The sequence below is a fragment of the Homalodisca vitripennis genome, chromosome 3 (assembly GCF_021130785.1).
Source record: "Homalodisca vitripennis isolate AUS2020 chromosome 3, UT_GWSS_2.1, whole genome shotgun sequence".
NCBI classification, from domain to species: domain Eukaryota; kingdom Metazoa; phylum Arthropoda; class Insecta; order Hemiptera; family Cicadellidae; genus Homalodisca; species Homalodisca vitripennis.
Genome location: NC_060209.1, coordinates 13,365,946 through 13,392,147, shown reverse-complemented (window position 1 = coordinate 13,392,147; position 26,202 = coordinate 13,365,946). Strand labels below are relative to the sequence as shown.

Below are 26,202 nucleotides of genomic sequence, written 5' to 3'. Positions count from 1 at the left end.
TAGTATTCCTTATTGACCTTGTGGCAAGAATTCATGATGCACTATGCCATTAAAATCGAAGAGTACAGTGAGCATGACCTTGTCGAGCATTCTTTGGTCTAGGCATTCTAGAATGCCTCCACTGGGATATTTGAGCCAGTTTTGACATCATATCCGTAAACCCATGTTTCATCACCTGTTGTAACACATTTCAGTAATTCTGGATTTTCATTGTCTCATTTAGTGACTCCTGAGTAACTTTCATTTACCACTGTTTTTTTGCAGAATTCAATAATGTCGGAAAAAATTTTGCTGTCACACATTCATAGCTCAAACATTCAAAAATTTCATCATGGCATGAGCCAATTGAAACGCTAACGTAAAACTTCAAAATTCCCATTACTTTTTGAACACACTCAGTTTAGTAAAATATTATCTGCAATGTTTGTTTTTGACGATGGAAGGATTGTGAAGGAAACAGGATTTTTCCGGACATTTCCCGGAAAGTTTTTTCCATAGTTCAGTGATACAATACAATCAATAACACAACGTTTTGAGATCTGCAATCTGATCTCTTCTTCAGGTAAATGCCCAAACTAATGCTGGGCCAAAATCTAGGTTAAAGTAAACAAAACATACCAGAGCATTGTGACATGCACTTAATAAAAACTAAACACTAAAACTTACAGACAACAGGTCACAATAGGTCTGCACTCACCGGCCTACCAAATAGAACTGACTCGAGGCCAATAGTAAATTGGGATCGTCTCGGCAGAAACAAGATGGTGGCAAAGTGAGAGACATGAGCGGACCTTTTTTTTTATTATCGGTTAATGCTAGATGGACTTCTTAAAACCAATACCACAGTTTTGTTTATGGTATGTGAAGTCACAACTTCGCATTGGTTTATTACAAATCTCTAATATGTTTGATACTTCACATTTTATTGTTAATTCATTTTTCAGAATTGGCAACCAAAGAGGCCTAATTTCAACTGACGGTTGATTAATCGGTTGGTTTGCCGATGTAAAATGTTAGCTTCATCCTAATTCATACGATGGTCTTCGGACTAACAATGATGACCTCATTTTTTCAAAAAGAAATTAATTGAGGCTTCATACATTAAATATGCTTTTGTGTGAAGCGGTTTTTGTCCATTGCAGTAGAGTAGGAGTGTCACCGCTTTGAACATCACTAACGTTTCATATTGAAAAAAATAGAAATATTTGTGATAATTGGCAAGTAATAAAATCCATTCAACTTGTAAAAAAGTTACATTTAATGCAAAATAGATACAATATGTACAATCTTGATAAAAAAGTACAACAAAGAAATATGTATTTATATACTTATATCTAAAATATAAAAAACAACAATACAAGCAAGTTCTAAGAAATATACCTTATTTACACCCACAACAATACTGGCAAATATTTTGTCTAACTACAGTATTAAAACTGTTGACTATAAAAAAAGAAGCATATTAAAAATAAATGACTGCCTTATTTAAAAGCAATTTTAATGTTTATTAGCTTTAATTTTAATTTTTTTGTTGATTGAGTATTTATTCTTTTCGTGTAAATGTACCAAGTAGTAGGTAGTTTACACTACAGTTATACTCAATTAAATGTATTTTTATTTGCATATGAAAATACAATAGTTTCAAATATGTCTACAAAATTGACAGATATTTTCGTACTTCGATGTTTGGCTTCACCAAAATTCATTGATAGCAAACATTGTAGCAGTTACAGTGGCTCTCTCATTAATAGTGAAATATTAATTTAGTTCCTTATTTGGCAGAGAGTTTACAGCACTTTTCAACCTCATCTGGACAACAGAACAACTAAACAGGCTTTAGAATATCAAATTTTACAAATCTAGTAAGAACGTAAAAAACCATAGATTTTTTTTACTTTATGGGCAAATTAATTTGGTTCAGTTAACATCTATTGCGGGGCAAGGGAATGTGACAAGGAAATTGGTTATTAATAAACAGAATTTAATTACATCATTCCAATTTATATACTAAATTTACTATTTACTTTTTTTATCTGAGAGATTCTGAGATTTATTTTATTCAAGGTTTTGTCAAATGTTCGAATTTCAGCCATATCAAGTACTGCAACATGCTGGTAATATAATTCAGCCATTTCCATCTTAGATGTAAAATTTAAATAATTTTTTATACTTTCAGTTTTATTAGCGTTATTAGTAAGAAATTTTAATAATTGTTGTTGTTTTTACATATTTTTGCACTGTTAATAAAATTAACATGTTCCTGTTAGTCCTTTCAGATTTGAAGTTGGTGATTTTGAAAAAAATATAAGAACACCTTGATCAGCTGTTTGCTAACATTTGCAGGGAAACCCTTGTTAACTGTACTTTACAGTGACACTAGTTTTGATCAAGTTGATGATCAGAAACTTGGAAGTTAACGTTGTTGTAAAAGCTCCCCAGAAACAGGAAAAGTAAGAAAGTTTGTTTATTTCAGTAATGTTAAATGAAACATTTAATTAAACAATGAATTTTGTGTTAATAATGTACTCTTAATTTAACCTCAAAATGTTAAATCTTTCTCACCTTTTCTTTGTATTTATATTAAATTTGAAAAAGAAAGTCAGTTTCCATGTTCAGAAATGCAACGGATAGATTGAAACTTGATCAGGAAACTTGGAATAATCACTTGAATTCAGATGCAAAAGAAAGTAACAACAAAGGGCTGACAAGAAAGAAGAATTAATGGCAGGTAGATGAACAAAATCAGGTCAGATTGAGATACAACTTAAGTGCTTAAAGGAAACCGAAAGAAAAAGAAAACAATAGGCAGAAACAGAAGACAGAGACAACCAATTAAAACTCTAATAAACGCTCGTCCTGTGTTCAAAATTGAAATTAAGGTAGGACAGTTTTTTTCTCATAGAATTTTTGTTTTATTTATATTATCCTCTGTACCCCGTACTGTATTTTACAAAATTATTCCCCTTATTATAAAGATGTTACAGTTCAAATTGACACTATTACGTTATCAATTAAGCAAAAGTTATCAAACACATATTCTTTGAAATCGAGCATCAATAATTTCACAAAAAAATTTTACATGAAGTTGAGATTCTTTTTCCCTCCCGTCCATAACAGACCTTTAATTATTCACAGCTGGTTTTAATAATTTTACGAGGCACACAGATTGCAATCAGAATTTGGCAGACCTAACTGACGCTTACAGCACAGTTCTATTTATAACTATGTATAGGATTTCTTAATATTTAATTAAATTTATCCATCAGGATGTCCCATCTGTAACAATGGAATGGCTGAATTATAAAAAAAACTCTGGGGTATCCATGAGTGTTTACTCACTTTGCAGACAAATAAAGCAGTCAGCAAAAGCCACTGATGGTGAAACCCATAATCAGGAGCTCTTTGGCATTAAATCTAGTAGATCCGTGTGTCTCACGTCACAATGGTTCAAGGAACGTTGTTTGTAGCGATGGCGATGGACCAAGACACTGGCCCTTTCACGACAATGTCACTGAGGTACTTCCGCAGCATCATGAACTGCCGCTTGAACTCCAGCCCGCAGCCCTTGCTGAGCCTGAAGTCCAGCAGAGTCTGCTTGTCCATGTCCAACACACTGGCCTTGAACGTCAGCTGGTTCTTGTGTTTGTCGATCGTGGTTATGGTGACCTGTAGAAAATCATTTCACTTTTAATTATTTACAGATTTTACTTGCTTGATACAAACGACAGGAAATCATTTTTGAAAACTATAAAACTACGATTTTTTTGTGTTTAGAGTTTGTTATAGATGATGGATGAGATGAATTGGAAGAATTATTGACGTTTGTCATCATTGTATGTTACAAGAATATGTAAGACTTCCATTTTGTGAATCGAAATCTAGTCTGAAAGGCGAATCCTGTATTGAATTTCTTTAAGAACATAACTTTTTCATGGAACAGATCACAAAATCCCCGAAAAAGAAATCTATTATTGGCAGAATTTCTTTAAGAACATAACTTTTTCATGGAATAGATCACAAAATTATTCTTGATAAATAAATGTATTATTTATCAACCCTAGTATTGGCAGAAACCGGAGTGTTGTGGAATAATTTTATTATCAAATGATAAACTGTTTGCAGGTAATTTACTTAGTTTGACTCTAACTTGTCTTCGTTTCTAGTAGATTTTGTATGTATATTTGTTGTTTTAAGTATTTTAACTGAGCCAAATCTTTATTTAGAGTAACAATTTAGCAACAAAAATTCTTTTTCTAAATTTTCCACATGATTTCTTAAAATATAATTGTATAAACACTTGTTTTTCATTAACTTTCTTTATTTTTTTTATTAAGTGACCAGGTGTCCTTTCAGTATATATACAAAATGAACGTTAAAGGTTTACAGTAGCATCACAAACATAACATTGCAATGAAACTTTAATGTAATTTCATAGATAAATCAGACTGACTTGTCCACTTACAATGCCCGGAGTGTAGGAACGCCAGCTGAGAGCCATGTTGTCCAGAGCCTGCACAAGCCGGTCCAGAGCCTTGTCAGGGTCCAGGCTCACGAAAAACCTCGTCATACGACGTACAAGCTTCTGCACAGTGTCCTGCAACAGGCAATCCAACAGTTATACACAAATTACACACACAGTTAATGAAATTATTTTTAAGTCGAAATTGTCTGATGAAAATGGGGATTTTTTTTAGGCAAAGCAAGACCAAATTATTTTTCCCTTACCAAAATTTTAGGAATACTCTTAGTTGAAAAAGTGAAAAAAATTTAAATATCTGCAATTACTACATATTTTATTAAAATCCATTTCTGGATTACATCAATGTAATATAAATAAAAAGCAAATGGTTTGTTAAAGGAATTTCAAGAAAAGAGATCTACTTTCCTTCTCCAACGTCTCAATTTTAATTACTTTTATTTGAGAATAAAATTATTTAATTTGGTCATTTGTACATAATTGTACCAATTTGCAGTCTTTAAATCATAAACCACCAATCATCAGATATTTCTTTCTTTACTGCATCGGCTAACTGACAACAAAAGGATCATCCATTGATTTGCAGTGTTCGCAGGGGAACAACATATGAATTACATACCACTGAAAACATGAACAGTTAAACAGATCAATCAGCTCCCAATTAAAATGATTTTTTAATATTATTAATTCCTGAGAACAAATTTATTTTAAGAGATTTTCTGCTTCTACAAGATTTCTTATTTCTGAGTGTTAATTTTCCTCTTCTTGGTTGGGTGCCCACCACTCTGAAAAGTTACTGCAATAAATAATTTGCCTCAATTCATATACAGAGTGTAACAAAAAGGTTGGCTGTTATGCCTATCAGAAGACAAAATTATTGCTGCTTCTGGCTTGAACAAGCGTACCTTTAAAGTGGTTGTGCTCGCTTAGCCCTTGACAGATTTCGTTGAAACAAGTGCTGTTGGAATTGCAATAAAATTATCCAAATAGTTTGTGTCAAAAAAACTTTTTATAACTATATTGATATTTTTGTTATTTGATTTCAAAAATTTTCAACAGACGCCATTTCGTTAATATTAAAGAAAATAAAACTATTTTTTTTTATTTTTCCACTTACATGTTCAAATTTATGTGCCAAATTTTGTTTCTTTAGCTTTACTAGTTTTTAAAATAATAATTTGTTAATAAAAATAAAAAATGGCGGCTAGCGGCTAAACAAAGTGGAAATTGGAAAAAAGTTATTCTTCATTTTTAGCTTAGAATCACACATAAAATCTGAAAACGTATAGCCAGCCCAACCTTTTTTACGTAATACACCCTGTAAATCATGTAGAGTGTCAGTACCTGGCTGGCATTACTCTGCGTCGCCAGATACTGCGTGGACACCAACAAGTCGTCTATCTGCGCAGGCTGAGAGAAGCTGACGTGTGCCGGCTCCTTGGTGCCGGTGGGGCTGATGATGTGTGGTCCCGACAGCAGCAACTCTGGCTGTGACTGACACTGGCGAGGGTCGTCTCGTGACGGTGGAGAGAGGTCGTTCGACCTCAGTCGCTTGTATGCTGGCGACACTGATCGGTCCAACTCAGGCCCTGTACATTCATTTACCTTCTTCAGTTTAAGTTGTACATTTCAACAATTTTGTGTGCGAATAAAATGTTAATATTACGTATATGTGTGCAAACATGAAAAAATAATATCAAATATCTTTACTTAGGGCATAAATAATTTTTGTTCTTGTTCTATATAAATGAAATATTTTAAAATATAAATGTATAAACAATTTTTTTTCATTGAGTTTCTTTTATTTTTTAATGAGTTGACTAAGAGATAACACATTTTTTTAATTGTGTGGATTTTTTTCTATTAGGTATTTATAAGAATAAATCAGAAAACATTTTTAGTTGTCATTAAAAAATTCAAGGTATAAAATGATTTAGCTCACAACTAAAACAATATAACTAATGATTTGTTTAAATAAACAAGTACCATGAAATCACCAATTCAACTCAAATCATAAAACCGCATAAAATAACCAAGTATCACCACTACACCATATTTACAATTCAAAATATTTAGTTCTCAAATGGTAAACACAAAAAGGAGACTTAAAATATATTTTCAAAACATATTTACTAACCAACGATAAAATGTTAATACTTGATCTGTAACATTACTAAATTTTCTTTCTTGCATTTAAGGCATAAATTACGTTGATGGTTACGTATTACGTGAAAAAATTTAGGCTAAAAGGGATATTTAGAAAACTCAATTAATAATATACAACCAGAATATACATCACAGGCTCCTTCAGCTGTATTAACTGTGACAACAAAGAAAACACTTCAGACAAAGAAAGATCAAAGACAAAGATAACACACTTTTAAAATTGGCTATTTGTTACTGTTGTGATATTCAAAACATACTTTGGTAATAAGTAAGTAAAGAACTTTTAGCTATTTATTTCATTATAAATAAAGGATATTGTCCTCAGGCTTTACAACCCTATATACCATTTAAACAAAATGCTTTACAAAGATAACACTACTTTTATATATCTTGAACCAATAATTAAAGCAAACGTTAAATTTTTGGCAGAAAAATTATTTGTTTTAACTTATCACAAACAGGATTTTTCCAGACATTTGCCATCGTTCAGTGATACAAAAAATCAGTAACACTAAGTTTCGAGATCTTCAATCTGATCTCTTCTTCCAGAGAATGATTTGTAACTAATATTGTTTTAACTTATCACAATAACATTTTTCTTTGAGAAGATTTTTTTTTTTAAGGAGCAAAAAAACGCTGCGGTTATCATCGCCCTCAAGAAAGAATTGGCACCAACTCGTATTTGGTGGTGTCAATTAAATAAATAAAGATTACATTTTATATAACAAAAAGAGATAGTAATCACAACTAGGAGGTGAGTAAATAATTTACTCGCCTACTACTTAAAACTAAATAACAATAAATGGAATAAAGGAAAGACTGTAGAGTGGTCTTAACCCATATAGAGGCTAAAAAGATAAATAGAACATACATGATAAGAACTCGAAACTTAGTGTTACTGATTTCTTTTATCACTGAACGATGGCAAATGTTTGGAAAGTCCTGTTTCCTTCACAATTCTTCCATCGTCAAAAACAAACTTCCAACAAAGAATTATCACAATAGAAAAAAATCAAAGCAACTCGCACATTTTATAATACACCAAGAAAGATCATAAATGTATCACAATTCTCACTTCATTTTAGGATTTCATACTATTATAGTTTAAATGCATTTAATAATAACCGAAACTGTGAGCAGAGATCTCGGATGGTGGTGGCAGCGGTCGATGGTGAGGCAGCACCTCAGGCAGTGCTTTGGTAATCTAGCTTTATGACATGAGAAGAGCTCATACAGCTATATTACCAAAGTGACACCGGAGGTAGACTCCAGCAGAGCGTCATTCCCACTTCATAGCCAACTTACCACTCTTACCTCGTACAACTGTATAGAATACAAGTTCAGCATTTGGGAATTGATTCTGTGATTACATGCCTTGTATCTTGCAGCAAAAGTTAAAAATTCATTCAGTACTTCAAATGTTCTGACCTTCAATAACTCACACAGTTATTAATTTTAGTAGTGGAAATCAATGGTAACTCAAGACTGCAGAACTTAAGTTAAATTACTTGAAAATTAAACTCCTCGTCAAAGAAACTGAAATGACCATTTTTCATCATGTAATCAAGTTCATTTATAATTTTTTGTCACAATATGAAAACTAATTTTACCAGTTTCTGTGCTATTAATGGACATTATTGGTTACTATTGATTAAAAAGGTCAAAATGTCAATATTCTCTTAAGACTTGTTACATTGTTACTAATTTGTTTTTTACACCAATTAAAATTAACTTGGCAACATCAAAACACAATACAAAATATTCTTGAAAAATTTTTTGCAAACTATGCATGGATATTGTCAATTAAATTATGCTCAACTATCCAAAATTTCCATGGTAAAAAAACTATTTTTTAATCTTATAGGGAAAACTTCCTATGTGTAAACATCTATTTAAACAGTAAAATACAGTTTTTAACCCTTTGAGTGCCAAGTATTTATTGAGCGGGTGTACTGAAAAGTGCCAGCCCTTTTGAAGGCATTTTGCAAGGTTTCAGTAAAAAATTCAGTTTGATTATTTAATAAGCTATCAACATACTTTTTTTAATTTTTCTTTGAAAACTCTACCTAATTAACATAAAATAAAAAAGTTACCATAAAAATTAAATTTAGGAATATAAAAAAATTTATTTAATTTAATTTAACTTTTTCAACCTAATTATCATTACCAGAAAAATCATATCTTTTAGTTTGTCCATATCACTGGAAAGGGTATTCAATTGCCTATATATCTTGAAAAATGTATATCATTATCTTCAATCATGAGCGAGTTATACAACTTTAATTTAAGTAACTAATGTCACATTGTTACAAAAAATTGGAACATGTAGCCATTTCAACCAAAAATGTTTATATGCGAGTTCTAGATTGATTTTCGTTAAAGTCAATTGATTGGAAGTGTACTATAGCAATTTATTTAGGAAAAAAAACAGTTCTTCACAAACAATTTAATATAATATTAGTTTAAAAATATTAAGTTTTCGATTTTTAGTGATTTTTTCCCTGAACGTCCGGTAAAATCGGACGTTGGCACTTTTCAGACAACTTTTGACGTCCGGTAAAATCGTACAATGGCATTCAAAGGGTTAATAACTTTCATTGTATGATCTCCATAAAACTTCTACTCTACACACTTTTCTACCCATATAACACGCAAGTGTGATAATTACATGTTTACATTTTACTATTATTGTACAAAATAAACCTCTGCCATCTCTGGGAAAAAAACTACATGTTAATCCTTTGAACCCTAGATAATGAGACCATTCTTGTCTAGAGAGTATATGAGAAACACTTTCCACAGGCAAAATATCCTCCCTATATACTTACAAGTAACCCAAGCGACGAATCTGCCACCACCACGGTTTTTATAAATGTTTCTATTAATGAGAATAAATTTGAGTTTAGAGTTTTAATTTGATCTCTATTTAGTAACGATGATGTTCTCTATGCCGTCTGTTGCCAGTAGATAACCTTGACATTGTTTATTTGAGCAAATTTATGTCATGCTCAATGTATTTGTTTAAATAATGATAATGTATGCACTAATATTTCTTAGTAAAAAACCTATCAAAAAAAGTAATTTGTATTATTTTGTTGTTGAACATAGAAGGAAACGTCCTTTATGGATAGTGAAAACGGGATTCCCACTCAATCTTTATCATCAAATTCAAAGGTCTTTCACGGTTTTTTACAGTATAAAACTAGAAATTTCACGATCGATAGTTGTTAACGACATTACAAACAAAATTAGAAAAATATGGGTTTTCCACACAAAGTGGCCAATTGTAGTATCTAGCACTAAAACACGCCACGAGCGTTTTCAGTGTTCTAGGCCTCTGCACTTTTGCGTCTGTTGCCGATTTTCGCTTCTCAACTCAGCTTGAATACAGGTGTGTTCCATTTCTGACGCAGCGAAATGGTCTATTTAAAATTTTTCCTAATCACACTAACGACGTGAACGATTTGTGCAGAAATGAACAGGTCTTGGCTACCGACACATCTGCAAGTATGCTTCCAACAGTATGGTTTGTTCACCATAAAAAGGATACAATTTACTTATTTATAAGGCTAGAATAAAGCAAGAAGTTTATATTTCAGTGAAATTTTGAAATGTTCCCCTTAGTATAATTACCAAACCATTATTTAAAGCACTTTTCTTGCCATGCAAAACTATTACCACTGGTGGGAAAATGTACTTATATAGTATTACGATTGTAGTATAAATAACGATAATAAATTGCCAGGTAAACAATTATTCATAAATTTAGGTATGTTTTTCTAAGGTGATCCATCTGATTATAAGCGACAAAACCAAACAAATAAAAATAAATAAAAGTTTTGATTAAGTAGTTAGTCCACAGATATCGTATGAAATATTACAAATAAAAAATGATAAAATATTTACATGTAAGTGTACAATAAGTAGGCTAATGTTTATAATTAATTGAGCATCTATGGACTCCTCTCCCACCGAATCCACCAAGGTCAATATTTTGAGAAAGATTGGCTTTCCCACGTGGTGCAATAATTGACCGTGATTACTGCGACACGCCGCTGTTGGCCAGCTCGCGCGAGTAAACCACTCCATTAAATATAGTAAATCACACCAAGACCGATTGCCACGAATCGTCACGATTGGACTTGTATGATTCTAGTTCACATGTGAATCAGGCCTTACACGACTGAGTCAAGGCGATGACTCATGTTGAATCAGTTAATCGCAAGTTGTAGAAATTTTTATGGTTTGTACATTCACGGCTTATTTAAGGTTTTTTTTTGAACGGTGAATGAAATTCACGGTCGGGTGGGGACCCTGGTAAAGTATTACACTTTAAAAAAGGGCGCAAGAGGCTCTGTTATTTGGATTTCAAGAGTTCACACCCCTCGGATAGTTGTGCGATCATCCATCTCCAAATATCACCTCTCACAGGTGAACCATGCTAAAAATTTCACAACTTCCTAAAGATTGTCACGAAGAGTTAACAGTTACTCACATACATGGCACACAAATAACATCTTTTAGCACTCCTGCAGTCAGTTGGTTTGTGTTTGAGAGGGGGGGGGACTACGTCAATCCACCTTCCAACCTTCAGGTGGATGATGGATGGATATTTTCCTCCACATCCCACCCAATCCTGTTGCGTAAAGCCCAGAATCTATAAGGTAGTCACTGTTATCATTTACGGGATATTAGGAACAATCTCTAACATACATTCCCTCTCTGCACCAAATCTTGATTGAAACATCGAAGTTAATCAAAGATCCAAGTTTTTTTTGCATACCCAAATAACTCGTGGTATACAAAAAGTTGGTTCTAGGGTTCAAAGGGTTAATGTATTTTAACAACTATTGTAACAGGCATACTAAAAACGAAAATATACATTATAATGACGAAACAACTAAATATTTATGGTTAAGTTACACAATAGCTTTAAACAAAGGAGAATCAACATTACACACATAAATAAACCTAATACATGCACATATAATTCATTGTTATTCAATATATTTCCTGAATAATGATTACAATTGAATATTCTTTAGTAGAAAAATTGTATATCAAGGAAGTTTTCTCTCTTTTTATTAATGACAATCTAACATTTCAGTCAAAATGTTATATTTATTACAAGATATGACACATTAATCAATGAAATTTTCTTCAATTAAACCGTGACAATACTCCACATAAATAATGAACAACTCAACTTATTTAAAATCAGTTTCAATAACATTTTGACAAGTTGTTTTGACATTTGGGAGTAAGATTGTCTATGTCTTGAAATACATCAGATTGTGTGACAATAAAGCTATTCCCATATATAATTAATTTTTTATTTAGGCCTTCATGTACATGTAAGAGCATATGGTGTCATGAACAGTTGAATAAGTTATGTACCCAACGCACTTGACATGGCCTAATAAATAATAAACTTTTTGGAACATTGTGTTAGAAACTTGGTGTGTGAAAAAGATATGATCTTATGCAACTTTGGGAGAAATTGTAGCTGCAATAGAAACAACAAACACGGCACACAAAGTTGCATGCTTGCGATTTTTTTTAATTTCATCTACTTGTAGGTGTAGTTTGTAACAATACAATTTAGGTGCATTTAGATTTAAAACATCTTCTTATTGCCAGTTAAATTTTTTTCTTAGAATAAAAAATAATAACAAAAATATATTTGTCTGTAAAATGCTCTACCTTTTCTAGCGGTAATGTTCTACAGATAAGCGCCATGTACATTTAACCGCATGCCACAACATGAAATGTCAATAAAAGAATGCAATTTATTACTTTATTGATTTATTTTTGGCAGGTTACACATTCAGTTTGCTTCTAGACGGTCAAATACACTTATGCATCACTACATATTCGTGGCACTTTAGTGACTTGTACAATGTACTGATAGATTACCTAGACGTGAAACGGACCTTGGTTGTGCAGTGGACAAATATTGCTGGGCACATGCATCTGATCACCGCAGACAGAACTGACTCTGTACATGCATACTAGCGTGGCTACAAACATAAATATCAGTGCTTGAAATGGACACAGTAAGTGCTTCAGTTTCAAAAACTCTACAAAATCTGCTGAAAAAGTATAAATTTATAAATATATGGAGAAATAGTGCCCCTGAGTGTAGACGAAAGTAAATCAAAGTGTTAACGAAGAAGAATTAAAGCCTAGATGCTTTTATCAGACCAATATCTACAATAGTGCCAATAGTCTACAGGCTGCACCTGCTCCTCTTACGCACCCAGCCCACACTTTCCCTCAAACCCCCCACTCCTCCGTGTGCGAACCAATTCACGTCTAAATAATCTATCTGTACTCAATAAACTAAAACAAGACAACATGAATATTATCGTATACTACAATTAACAAAATTCATACAACCGTACACCACATTTTAAATGTTAAAATCAACCTTTCATTATGTTCTAATAATTGATGAAAGAAAAGTCACAATTATCCAATAATTTTATTTTTTATGTATTTGTTATAAAAAATATCTTTTCATACATAACAGTTATTTCACACAGTTCTTGTATATTTAACAAACCTGCTAAAATATATTATATTAATTTCTATCAATTAAAAACCTTTGTGTATACATGTCATAATAAATGAGAAATAAAATATGACCAAAACAGTTGTCATCATTTACATAACTACAAACATAGCAAACATACAATAGTATAACTAGACATAAATATAAATAACAAGTCAGGTGCAATCAGCACGTAGATGGATGTGGATGGTGATGGCGGTGATGTCAGGATACAGACTGTGGTAGGTACTGAATGTCCTCGGAGTCTCCACGCTCAGAGTCACTCAGTACCTGACACAGGCAGCTCCACTTCTGTTGTCCTGTCACTCTGCAAGCTTAACACAACTATTAATATACCAAGATACATGGGTCTTATCTTTACTCATTCTAAAATCTCCATTTGATTGATTGGGCACAATTAACGTTTTCAACATCGTTATTGGTAGGTTCAACCTACAACAACCTACAATATTGGTAGGTTCTTTTTGGTAAAAATTGATGTGTTGAGTTTTAAGACCAGTAGGAGACTATCTTAACCAACCTTGGCTCAATTAAATATCAGATTAACCTAAACTTTCCAGGAAGACATGATAAAAAAGCGCGATTTTTTGGCGTGGATTTCCAAGGCGCCCCTCTTAATTAACCTTGGATCAATTGCCTATCAGATTAACTGAATCTTTCCACGAAGACAGGATAAGACTTGATTTCCAAGGGGCCTCTCTTAATTAACCTTGGTTCAATTGCCTATCAGATCAACTGAAACTTTCCAGGAAGACATGATAAGACTTGATTTCCAAGGCGCCTCTCTTGGCCAACCTTGGATCAATTAAATATCAGATTAACCTAAACTTTTCAGGAAGACATGATAAGACTTGAAGGAAGACATGATAAGACTTGATTTCCAAGGCACCACTCTTAGCCAACCTTGGATCAATTAAATATCAGATTAACCTAAACTTTTCAGGAAGACATGATAAGACTTGATTTCCAAGGCACCACTCTTAGCCAACCTTGGATCAATTAAATATCAGATTAACCTAAACTTTTCAGGAAGACATGATAAGACTTGATTTCCAAGGCGCCTCTCTTGGCCAACCTTGGATCAATTGCCTATCAGATCAACTGAAACTTTCCAGGAAGACATGATAACATTTTATTTCCACTCTGGCAACACTGTAGCAAAAGGCATCTGCTGTAGTTTATCACCAACTGATTTATTTACACCACATTTGTGATATTTAATCACATTTTGTATTTTTAAATATCACATTTTCAGTTTATTTTTAAAGAACAGTTTGTAACTAATGCATATTTTAGTATTTTAAAAATAGTATATTTCAAATGACTTCCTCGGGTAAAGGGTTAAACTTTCCTATTATTTTAGAGAAGTAGGAACAATTTTATCTATAATTTCTGAACATGAAAATACGTTTGTTGTACTAGGCAATATGGTTACCTAGAGCAATACTCAACATTTTGAGCTGCACAGATAATAATTTTCTCAATAATTACAACTGATCTGCGGTTTAGTGGTAGTATGCTTCCTGGCAAGTTAATGATCCCGGTTTGAGTCCCTTACTTTTCATAACTGATTCATTATTGAAATTTCTATATATTATAAACTGAGTAAATGTGGAAAACTGACCTCTAATCTGTGTGTGATGTTTTGTGTACCAGCGGTGCTGTTTGATTTTAGCTATGGACAGTCGTGCTGAGGGTATGGGATTCAGTATCCGTCGCAGCAAGGAGATTGCCAGGTTGTCCATCTTCTTCCAGGGCGACTCACTCATGTAGTCGTTGCTCTTCCACTTGGTGTACTCCACGCACAAGGCCATTGGCTTCTCCCATGGCAGTTCTATAAAACAATAAAATATCTCTTTACTTGCCACCAACATTGCACAATATTATAGTAGATACCACCAGGTTACACTGCCTAGCCCTCAGCTCTCATAATCTGTGCACACAGGGCCACCCTGCCTCCTGACTGGTCCGTACTTGTCAGAGAGTGGGAAATGGAGATGTAGGTTGTACAGTGGAAGGTATAAGTATGTTGGAGAATGGAGACAATCACAGACCAGCTCAGTAAGGCAGTCCCCCTAGCATTGTTTTTATCATCATTGGGCTTCAGTAGTACACACAACATTCACAAAACGTATGACCATTACATTTAAAAAAAACTACAGGTTTTATAATATTTATTACTAAAATAATACAGATTAAAACTTAATTATTGAAAGTCATTTATGAATAAACCCATTCCAGAAATGAACAAACTAAGAAATCTGACTAACGTGCGTCACATTATCAATTTGTTGGAACATTTGACGGCTACTGCAATACACGGTGTGATTAACCAAAACTTATTCTATTACCAATAATAACAAATTATCTAAACCGATAGTTACATGCCAGTTTACAGCCAAACGATTATTATTACTTAACGTATGGAAAAAATATTATCTTGAAAATGTTTTATTTTTTATGTTAACTAATATAAAAAATAAGTTACAAATAATTTTAAAATTTCCAGTCTCTTGAAAACCTTATAGAGCTAAAGAAATATTTGACACACAAATATCTTATTTATGTTGTGCTAAATTCAATTCTTATTCTAAGGAAATAAAAATGACAGGCCTAGTTTATTCGCAAGTTGAGTTACAACTTTTTGTACGGACATGTCATTTTTCCTTTTTGCCATTTTGTGCAAGTAAATGTAATATGAGCTTTGAAATTCATAGCACTTAACATAAAACCACAGTTCTTCTGATAAAATAATTAAAACTGGTTAGAGCCTCTATTTTAAAAATCCCTCTTAATACAAAATTTACATATGGAGAATATGTTTTCAGAAATGTCAGCTGTCAGCTGAGATTTATTACAATTTCTCAATCACAGACTAAATATATTAAATATAAAATAAAAGGTTTACAAACATATCTAAATATTTCGTTGCAACACATCTTTTTACACAAGACTGTGGAATTTTAAAGCATTTGGTAAAATAGGTGGCCAGTAAAATAACAAAAAGAGTGCACGTCCACATAATACGGACATCAGTTGACTCATTAAGCACATCATATATGGACGTCGGAGTTTAACATGTATATACAAAACATTCCAGTACATCAGAGGTTTCCAGTAAATTTTACAATATAATAGTTCAATTAATGCTTAAAATATATTGAACAGTAAATAAATTAGTTATGAAACATTTAAATTCCTTTATTGTTAGTAAGCATACAATGCAATAGGCAGTGTATGATACGTTAATTAAAATCTTAGCTTATTAAATAAAAATTAAATTGTAAGGTAGAATTAAATGACAGCTTCATTAACACAATTATAATAAAACAAAGCAGTAACAATGACAGCTCCTATAATATGAGCGATCAGACTTGGCTCTCTATGACTTGTAAAGTAAAACAGATTATCAATACTACAAATTTACTGCGTTACCAATACGAATTGAAAATCCTACCCTTTGTTCCTCAGATGACAACCTGTCAAATGTCACCTGGGGTTCAGAGGTTATGTCACGTTGGGGAAGAGATAACAGCTGGTTATGTACCAAGCGGGCTGGGTTGAATGTGAGCTTTGAGCTGGTTACATAGTCTACATTTAGCCTTGTTTATGGGCGTTCGCTAGTTCTGGAAATATCCACTAGGTATCGTTGCTGTGGTCTTCACTAAGTGGAAAATGCATTTAATTTTGTTTTGTTATTGGCAGCACTGAACTGATCACCTATTTGTTTGAATACTTTGTCATTGTTTTCGATTGCCTGCTACTACATGCAATGTTGTTTGTTTTTGATTAGATAAGAGATTAATCGCAATTGTTGTAAAAACAACCACAGGACTCTGTTTTGATTTGTTATCAGACAGTGATTAGGTGTGCAATTCTGATATCAGTGATGGTAATAGAAGCATGAAAGACTTAAATATTTCATGTGTACAAAAACTGTTTGCAATTCACGGTATGTGCAAGGATGAGGAACTTTAAGAACGTCAAGATGATGGTTATTTGGATTATTTTACAACTGTACAAACGTTTTATTATTTGTAAAGTAGATTTGTGTACAGTGAATAAAAAAATTTTAATTTCTTAGTAAACAAGAAGTTTAAGTAAATTTCCAGTAAAATCATAAAAAACATTATTCATAATAAATATTTTATTTTGAGCTTATTACTTTAGATATATCGATGAAAATTACTTATGTGAAAATCATTGTTATAATTTAGGTGAAGTATTACAAAAACTTATCTTTTATGGATTTTGTTTTAAAAAGCTTTAACCAGACTTACACGTTTGCCCAATTTTATTGCTGCTACCAGTCCTGCAGAGGCCTCAATAAATACTTCCTCAATGGGTTAAGAGCTGGCTGTATTAGCCTCTTAAGAACAATGTTAAACTTCAACCGCTATTAGACCATATTTTAAGCCATACAATTATAGGAGCGGTCTAATTTTAAAGATATAACTAATGTGTATCCAAATGCTTTATATATTTTTCAGTATTCTTATTGGTTATTCATAAAAATCTCAAATTTATTTGCACTTTGTAAATTAAATATTAAAAAGGTATGGTATATATTTTTCAAGAAAAATGTTTTGATTTGCATTCATTGTCATCAACTCCATAACAGCTTATTAAAAATGACAAAAGTGCTTTATTATGTATTTCAATTTATTGTTAAATTTTAATTACAAAAATACAACACCATTTTGTTATTTAAAGATTCTAAAAACACCTTTTTGGCTATAGGTTACTAACATTGTTCTTATGGGTTAAACCCAAGGTTCATTTTACTACAACTGGATAATTAAACTATTTTGTTTCTATCATTCATGTTATTTATTGAAATAATTCTTTATAACAGTAATTTAAAATAACCAACTAAGATTATATAAAATAAAAGTATAATTTAAAATGTCATACAAAATAAAAGAGAATAATATTCTTGAAATAATCTTGTAGTATGCTTGGATATACACAAATTGTGTATTACATCATCTAATGCAATGTTTTAATTCATTGTTACAGACACAATTTACATACTGTAAAATGTGTACTTAGAATAGTCTTCATTTAATTAACTGCTGTGTCCAAGAGATATTTTACGTACCAATTCAGTAATCTAGAAGTTTTGTGATTTACCAACAATAAAATGAAACCTTAACATATTAGCCTTCCTTCAGCCTACCAAGCCCTCAGCTCTCATAATCTGTGCACACAGGGCCACCCTGCCCCTTCACTGGTCCGTACTTGTCGGAAAATGAGAAATGGAGATGTGGGTTGTACAGTGGAAGAGGTATGTTGGAGAATGGAGACAATCACAGACCAGCTCAGTAAGGCAGTCCCCCTAGCATTACTTTGTTCATCATCGGGCTTTTTTAAAATTTTAAGTAACGACATTTCCAAACTTTTAAATATGCAGCTGAAAAATCAAGAATCCGTCCCAGGCCTTGAATAGAACACTTTGTATAATTTGGATAAACAAACCTCCATTCATACCTTCAGTATCCTTTCTTATATTCCTACAAACCTATGTATTTATACACAAGGTGTGTTCTTTCAAGCTTCATGGGTATGGAGAGTCCAATTGTCAAGATTTTTTTATTAAATTGGTACTCATGTTCCTGAAATATAATACAATTTCCAGCTGAACTCAAGGTTTACTTTTCCAGAGGCAGCTGCTAAAGTTAGGCATGTTTTATGAACTCAGTGATTGTTATTTCTTAAAAACAAAATTTCGCGTGGAATATAAAATAAAGTGTAACTATAACTAAGTATAACTAACTTTAAAATGTTGTTAATTTCTGTATTTTATATATTTGAGAACACATACTCTAATTTATATTCAAGCCTGAGTTTCTTATGGAAAAATCTATACTGATTAGAAATTATGCAAAATTAGTATTAACCCTTAAAGGGTAACTTATTTTACCTCACTTTTATCACTCCTGCATGACTTAATTAGGCAAATAAGGCTATATTCGGTATTATGTATATAACTTAGTGCTAGGATATATTATTATTGACATTATGTTGTCTACTCCTGATATTTAAGGTTCACTACCTTTAAAAATATATACACGCACAAAATACTTTTTGTCACACAAACCAGAAAGCAGACATACTAGGATTAAAAGATAACTGTATTTTTTAAATTCATTAGCATTAAGACAAACTATTCTTCTAAAGAGAAACATTTATAGATTTAGTCCCAAGTTGAGCGGAGACTCAGGCAACCTAGCATGTCCACTTAAACAATTATATAACTAGGCCCACCTTATACATTAACATTTATAACACAAGTTGTGCTGTAGACCAATGTGGGTGACCCTGACTTTGGTATGCTAGCTTTAGGCTGGTTAAGGATCCTACAGCTAGGATACCAAAGACAACGTTCAACCACCATTTCTCGACGTTCTCGTGGTCTCCATCTCTTCTTTCGAAGAAAGAAAGATCTTTTGGAGTAGTATTAACTATTCAATTCTGTTAAAAGAGTATATTTCAATTTAGTTGAGACAGAATCACCATTCTGGTTAAATGGTAGAGAGGACGTTATAGTCTCTAATAAATACATTTTTCATTTAATTTCATCCTATAGTTGACTATTTTTTTTGTTTATTTTTTTATTTAGTTTGTATCTCTAAAACTGAAATGATCATGAAACCAACAACATAAATAACTAAGATACAGAATTAATTTAGTTTGAAGTAAAATACATATAAACAATAATCATTAATGAACTTAAATACATTCATATACTCCTTTGAATGATCAGGCAATTCTTAAGATTAAATCCATGATAAAGTCTACACTTACTATTCCAGGCAGATGCCAGACTGACATGTTCGATCGCAAATAAAATGCTTTTAGGGTGGGAAAATAAATTGTCATAACTGGAGTAAATTTAACTGAAACAATTAATTGTTGATTTTATTTACAAAGGAGGTTTTGTAAATAGAATCTTTGAGAACCCTACCAAGATATTTTATAGTCCCTCATAATAACTATTAATAAAATTGCGATAAAAGAACTTCCACTATGGTTTCAATCATATTTTGAAAACATAGGCCAGGTTTGTTGAAACAGTCCACAATGTTCAAATAAATACCGGTACTTAGAAAATGCTATGTATTTACTTTAGAATAATTAAATATAGTTCCTTACCAATCTTTGTTTGTACACCAATGACTCAAATCTAATGAATAGAAAACTATAGAAATAGAAAATCATTCTGACAGTAACCTTACATTATAAATGCTTATTTGAAAAATATCAATTTGTTGCACAATTCAGAGAAAACTAACTATATTTCAATACGACAGAATTAAAATAAAATAAAACTAATCCCCATGAGATCACACAGCTTTCTAAACTAAGGTTTTTCATTTCACAAATATTTTAATACTAACTATAACATGTTTTCAAAGTTTAACATTTTATATTTTGTATGGCTTTATATGTTTATTTATTTCTGAAATAATTTTAATATGGTTAATGTTTGTTCATTTATATGCATTTTATAACACCTCTCTCTACATGCCATCAAATGATAAAATACTTTACTTTGTAGCCCACACCCACATATAATTTGTATCTGATTTACAATAATACAATTTGTAAAGTTACTACTAACATTACAAAATAATATATTTGAAGTTAAAATATAGATTACCATCCCAATGCATACGAGACAATGGTAGGCAATTAGTAAAGAGATCCACTCCACACAGACCCGACCTTGATTGTTCAGTAACTGACAAAGACTATTCACGCACGCCTGGCACCGTTATCAATAACAACTTCATAATGTTGTTTACCATAACGGCACCTTGTATAATGTACAGTAGTGAAAGTGCAAGGTTGTGTTACAACTAAATTTCTCACTTTTCTTAGGAGTTAAAAACAAAGTGATTGCTCTATTAATGGATTTACAATAATTACAGGTGAGTTGGTGGACTTCAATTTACAATAAAAACGCCCGATGAATGCTGTACCTGTGAATAATCTCACTTACACAATGCACCAACCTTCTTCTTTACTCAAGACATTAATATCTTGAGAAAAAACTGTTGTAACATCTTTATATAACATACATGTAAATATATGTTAACGGAAATAATTATTGATTATTAGATATCATAAATCAGATATACAGGCTCTGTTAGAACACTAACTAAATAATTAAAACTAATATAAATACAATCAACGTACAAATTTTAAAAAATAAAAAAAGTTACAATAATATGAGTACAAAATAATAGCATCATTACATTGGACTACCAATAAGCCACAACTATAATTCAGTTGTAAAAGCAAACATAATTGAATTTATAATAGCTAAGACTAATTCTAAAGCAGAGGTTGTTTAGTTATTTTACTAGATCCACACAACTTAGAAAAAGTTACTAACAAACAAAAATTTAGAAGTAAATTATCCACTATACTGTTGATTATTCACATGATTAGAGAACAATTACCAAATCAAGTCCTTTAAGGATAATACTGTATACTTAAACATTACAACTGATGCATACATTCAAAACAATAATAATTTTTATGAATTCTATATAAAACATAAACCAGGTGTCTTAAAAGTCCACCCCTCCCCTATTACCCTATTAACTATTTTATGAATAGAGATGGAGTGATTTATTTTGGGGGATGTTTATGTAACCAACTGATGAGTTTTTTATTTATGAAAATTTTTGACTCCTCCCCCACAAAATAGGGTATTTTGGGGTAAGTCTAAATCTTTAAATAGGAAGTGACACCTCATTTTAAACGTATTATAAAAGAAGAAGAATGGCACAAACTAGAGGTTCCTAATGTTACTCTATCAAATTTGGTGGCGAATTAACGTTTTAGTTTTTTTTTATAAAACCCCCACAGTTCAAGTTTCATTTAAAGTTACTGTAAGGTAAATAAAACATTCGCTTTCTTGTTATTTTAAGAACTACAACACAAAATCATAAAACAAGTTATTACAAGAATCAACAACCATGATTAACACAGCATTTATTACAGTTTGTTTTGTTTGACTTAAACTCATTAGGAAGTCCTGGGAATACCGATAGCTGGTTTTGCCATGTCATCTCTTATTGTTTACCAGTTACCATGTGAGACACAATAACTGGCCTTACAATAACATTAACAAACTGTGGAGGTTTTATAAAAAAAACTCAAACTTTAATTGGCCACCAAATTTGTTAGAGTAACACTAAGAGACCTCTAGTTTAAACCATTCTTCTTTTTATAAGACCTATAAAATACCCCATTTCTGGGAGAGGGGTATTCAAAAATGTTTCTCATAAATACATTAAAAAACTCCTCATTTGGTCATATAAAACCCCCAAAGTAAATCACCCCATCTCTATTCATTAGAAAGTTAACAAAGGTGGGGAGTGGGACTTTTTAGACACCAAGTGTAATTAATTTTCTAAAAAGAAATATGTTAGTACAAAGTACTATTCTAAAATTATCTCATTTTACTAGGAAAAATGAAAGACTATCAATACAAGTATACTGTCTTCTGAAAACTCACCCCCTGCTAACATGGCGACCAACACGATACCCAGAGACCAGATGTCTACTGGTTCGGCTCTGTAGGGCCGCAGGAAAATCTCCGGAGCCATGTATGGTGTGGTGCCACACTTCTTGTCCAGCAGTCGCTCCTGTAACATATGACGCCTATCAACTCTCATATCATGATGTTCATTTACCAGCAATATTTTCATACTATGATCCTGACTTTATGTCAATTAAATTATTCTATTACAAAGAAGTGTACATACCTTGCCCCGACTTCTGAACACTGTCGCCATTCCAAAGTCTGTGATTTTCAGCTTATCATGTTCATCTAACAGGAGATTTTCTGGCTTCAGGTCTCTGTGTGCGATGCCTTTGCTGTGCAAATACTCCTGAAAAACGCCAGGAAATATAAGACACCTACAATAGTAAATAAAATTTATATTTACTGTCCCTAGCGGCGATCATTTTGCATTTAGCTGGCCGGCCATTTCCAAGTTTTCTGCAATAGTATTATATAAACGCACATCAAAATACATTGCTAAATAAGCTTTTGTTATTTGAGGGGTATTGCTTTAATAATGTTTTACTTTCAAGGAAAATTTTAAAAATGAGATAGTATTAGCTGCCAAGTTTTACATAGTTTAAAATGCACAGACGTGTCATAAACAGAAATGTAACAACGTAGATAAAAATTAAAAACCCAAGAGGTTAGTAAGAAATTAAATTGTTGTTGGTATAATAGAAACATGAAAAAATGTTACTTTATAGTATTGTTTTCAATAATATGTATTGTAAGAACATTAAGTCTTAGTTAGTTAAAGATTGGTTATATTTAAAATTGTTAAATAACAGCTATTATTATTATTTACAAATACATATGGGATAAAAATGACGATTCACCAGAAGAGAAAAATCAGTGCAATCACAATTCCCTTTCAATCCTCAATCTTTTCATCTAGGGTTTAATTAATAATATTCTTCACTCACCCACATTATTTTTATTCCTCAGTATAGCTCAATACAATACTAAAAAAAAAAAAAAAAAAAAAACAAAAAAAAAACACAAAATACTACAGTAGAATTTTATGGAACATAACAACTATCACACCGTGCTGTAGCCAAAAGTCTACAATCATTTTGATGCACTTAAATGAACTTTATCTTTCTAAATACTATTTTTGCGTACTGGCTTTTATTCCATGGAATATTTTTTTAAATTAAACAATATTGAATTGTAATGAACAAGTTTGGTAACCCTCACCAATGTGCATCTGCCCCCTGCTGCTCTGTTAAATTTTAAGTATTAATGTTAATATTTCATTTATTACATTGTTAATATCATTCAGTAATAATTATATCACTTTATACCACCTATTTGTTATTTTATTAACTGACAATTCATCTGTTGTTTGAGTAATTTTATTGACAGTTATTATTGTTATTATTTGTTGTTTATTATTGTTACTTTTGATACTGACTGCTGTATACCTATTGTAGCTACATTGTGACTTTGTAATAATGAAACCACAACAAAATGATTTGAATTTAAATCAATCAAAACATATTAATTCACAAATAGCCTTTCCAAACCACAACACTTCAAATTTTGAACACACTATTCTGTAATATGGCATGGCTTGCAAAACTATAATTACAATTTTAAATCAAAAATAGTTTGAATCTGAAAAATAATTCATCAACAAAATGAAAGGATTATCAACATATAATGCTTAGGCTACTAGACAATTTTGAGAATTGTAATGCTTTTAAATTAATTATCTATGTCACCTAGGGTATGGTTATGACTATGGTAAGCAAGTTTGGATTCTATATAATTATTAGCTTATATATTATTGTAACCCGTACGAACATAGTCTGATGACATTTGAGAAATTGTCATATTGCTTCTGACCACAAGCTTTTCTTGCTACTATATGACTTATTTTACTATATGTTATCTGCAAATAGATAAATGTTATCACATATTTGTATTATTTCTTTACAGTATTAGTTGATCATATTTGTTAATTGTAACATATGTTCAATACGAATCAGAAACTTTTCCATACACACACCAACTGGCAACTGTGTTGAGCACACACGGGGTGTGGAGGGAGGGAATCAGATATATCAGCCACCATCAGACTATGTTCGTGCTGGCTGCTCTTTGTACTATGCGCATGTAAATAAATGTATATACTGACTTTAATTTACTTAATGACAATTCCTGTTGTACTAAATTGATTTAGAGTGTACCAAATAAGACATAAAGGTTGTTATTCTAACTAATATTTAACTTAATTACATTTAAAACACACAAAACCAATACTTAAAAACTTTTATTTTTGTGAAGCCTTTCAATAGCAAGGCTATCTTCATCAGAAAAAAGTACTTTGTTATTGTAATTAAGTTAATAGTAGCCAATACAAGCTCCATCTTCAACATTACTGACATATATTTGTTTAATTTTTAGTGTCGTTCATACAAAATTCACATTATGTTCATTAGTTGGAAATCAGATGTGCCACAGAGAAAGAAAGAGAATAAAATAATTCTACACTTGTTTGAAATATGCTACACAATACTACAAAAAGTGCCAGAGCTTTAAAATTAACCTTAAGACTTCCAAGAAATAAAGAAACATTTAATAAAAAAAACTTACCACCCCTGATAATAACTGTTTCAAGTACCTCTGAGCTTGCCAAGACTCCATACCAACATCTGGTTCTACAAGTAAAGAGACCAAATAAAACCTAATTAACCAAAAATAAATCAATAAAAATAATTGACAAAATAACATAATATACAACAAAACAAAAATTGTTATGTTGTACATAAAATCTCTTTACTTAAATTAAAACAAATTAATATAATTTAAGTAATAATTAAAAATAATTGTAAGTAATTTAAACAAATCAGTCTTGTGAAAAACTCAAAAAATCACCATGCTCATACTATTAACAAAAATCTTAATGTAGAAATTGAAATTACTTTAGTACAACGACAAAAATCAAAAGATCCATAATCTTCCTTCTTCATAAAACGTACCGATCTTATCAAAGAGTTCTCCTCCAGGAGCGTATTCCAGGAAGATATAGCCAACTGAGCCCTCAGTTCTTTGGCCGAAGTACTTGATTATGTGGGGATCATTGAGCATTCTGTGTATGGCTATCTCCTTCTGGACGTTTACACTGGCCTCTGGGTGTTCTTCCAGATTGATCACCTTCATGGCCACAGCCATCCCATCATTCTTGTTGATCAAAAGTTTCACTCTGCACACCAAATCACAATTGGTCACACATTTTTTCAACCATCGACATACAGGAGACCTAAGCAGGTGTATTGTGACAAACTATAATCACCATTATATTATTAGCCAATAAACATTTTTAAAAACCACTGGTTTTATTTGTTCTCAATTTTTGATTAGTTTATTAATAACTATCAGTAAATCATCGTCCCTGGA

General features: G+C 31.7%; 1 protein-coding gene across 1 annotated transcript in view; it reads right to left on the bottom strand.

The window, feature by feature from the left end:
• Window positions 1-1,234: 1,234 nt before the first annotated feature.
• The window catches only part of LOC124356593 (serine/threonine-protein kinase grp), a 41,791-nt gene continuing 16,823 nt past the window's right edge, over window positions 1,235-26,202 (bottom strand). Inside the window, exons 3-10 of the mRNA XM_046807686.1 lie at window positions 25,785-26,008; window positions 25,399-25,463; window positions 23,000-23,125; window positions 22,750-22,879; window positions 14,842-15,051; window positions 5,822-6,066; window positions 4,463-4,594; window positions 1,235-3,666 (exon numbers count right to left, since the gene is read on the bottom strand). Coding sequence (XP_046663642.1) covers window positions 3,448-3,666; window positions 4,463-4,594; window positions 5,822-6,066; window positions 14,842-15,051; window positions 22,750-22,879; window positions 23,000-23,125; window positions 25,399-25,463; window positions 25,785-26,008 — 1,351 coding nt within the window. The 3' untranslated portion in view covers window positions 1,235-3,447. The remainder of the gene's footprint in view (window positions 3,667-4,462; window positions 4,595-5,821; window positions 6,067-14,841; window positions 15,052-22,749; window positions 22,880-22,999; window positions 23,126-25,398; window positions 25,464-25,784; window positions 26,009-26,202) is intronic.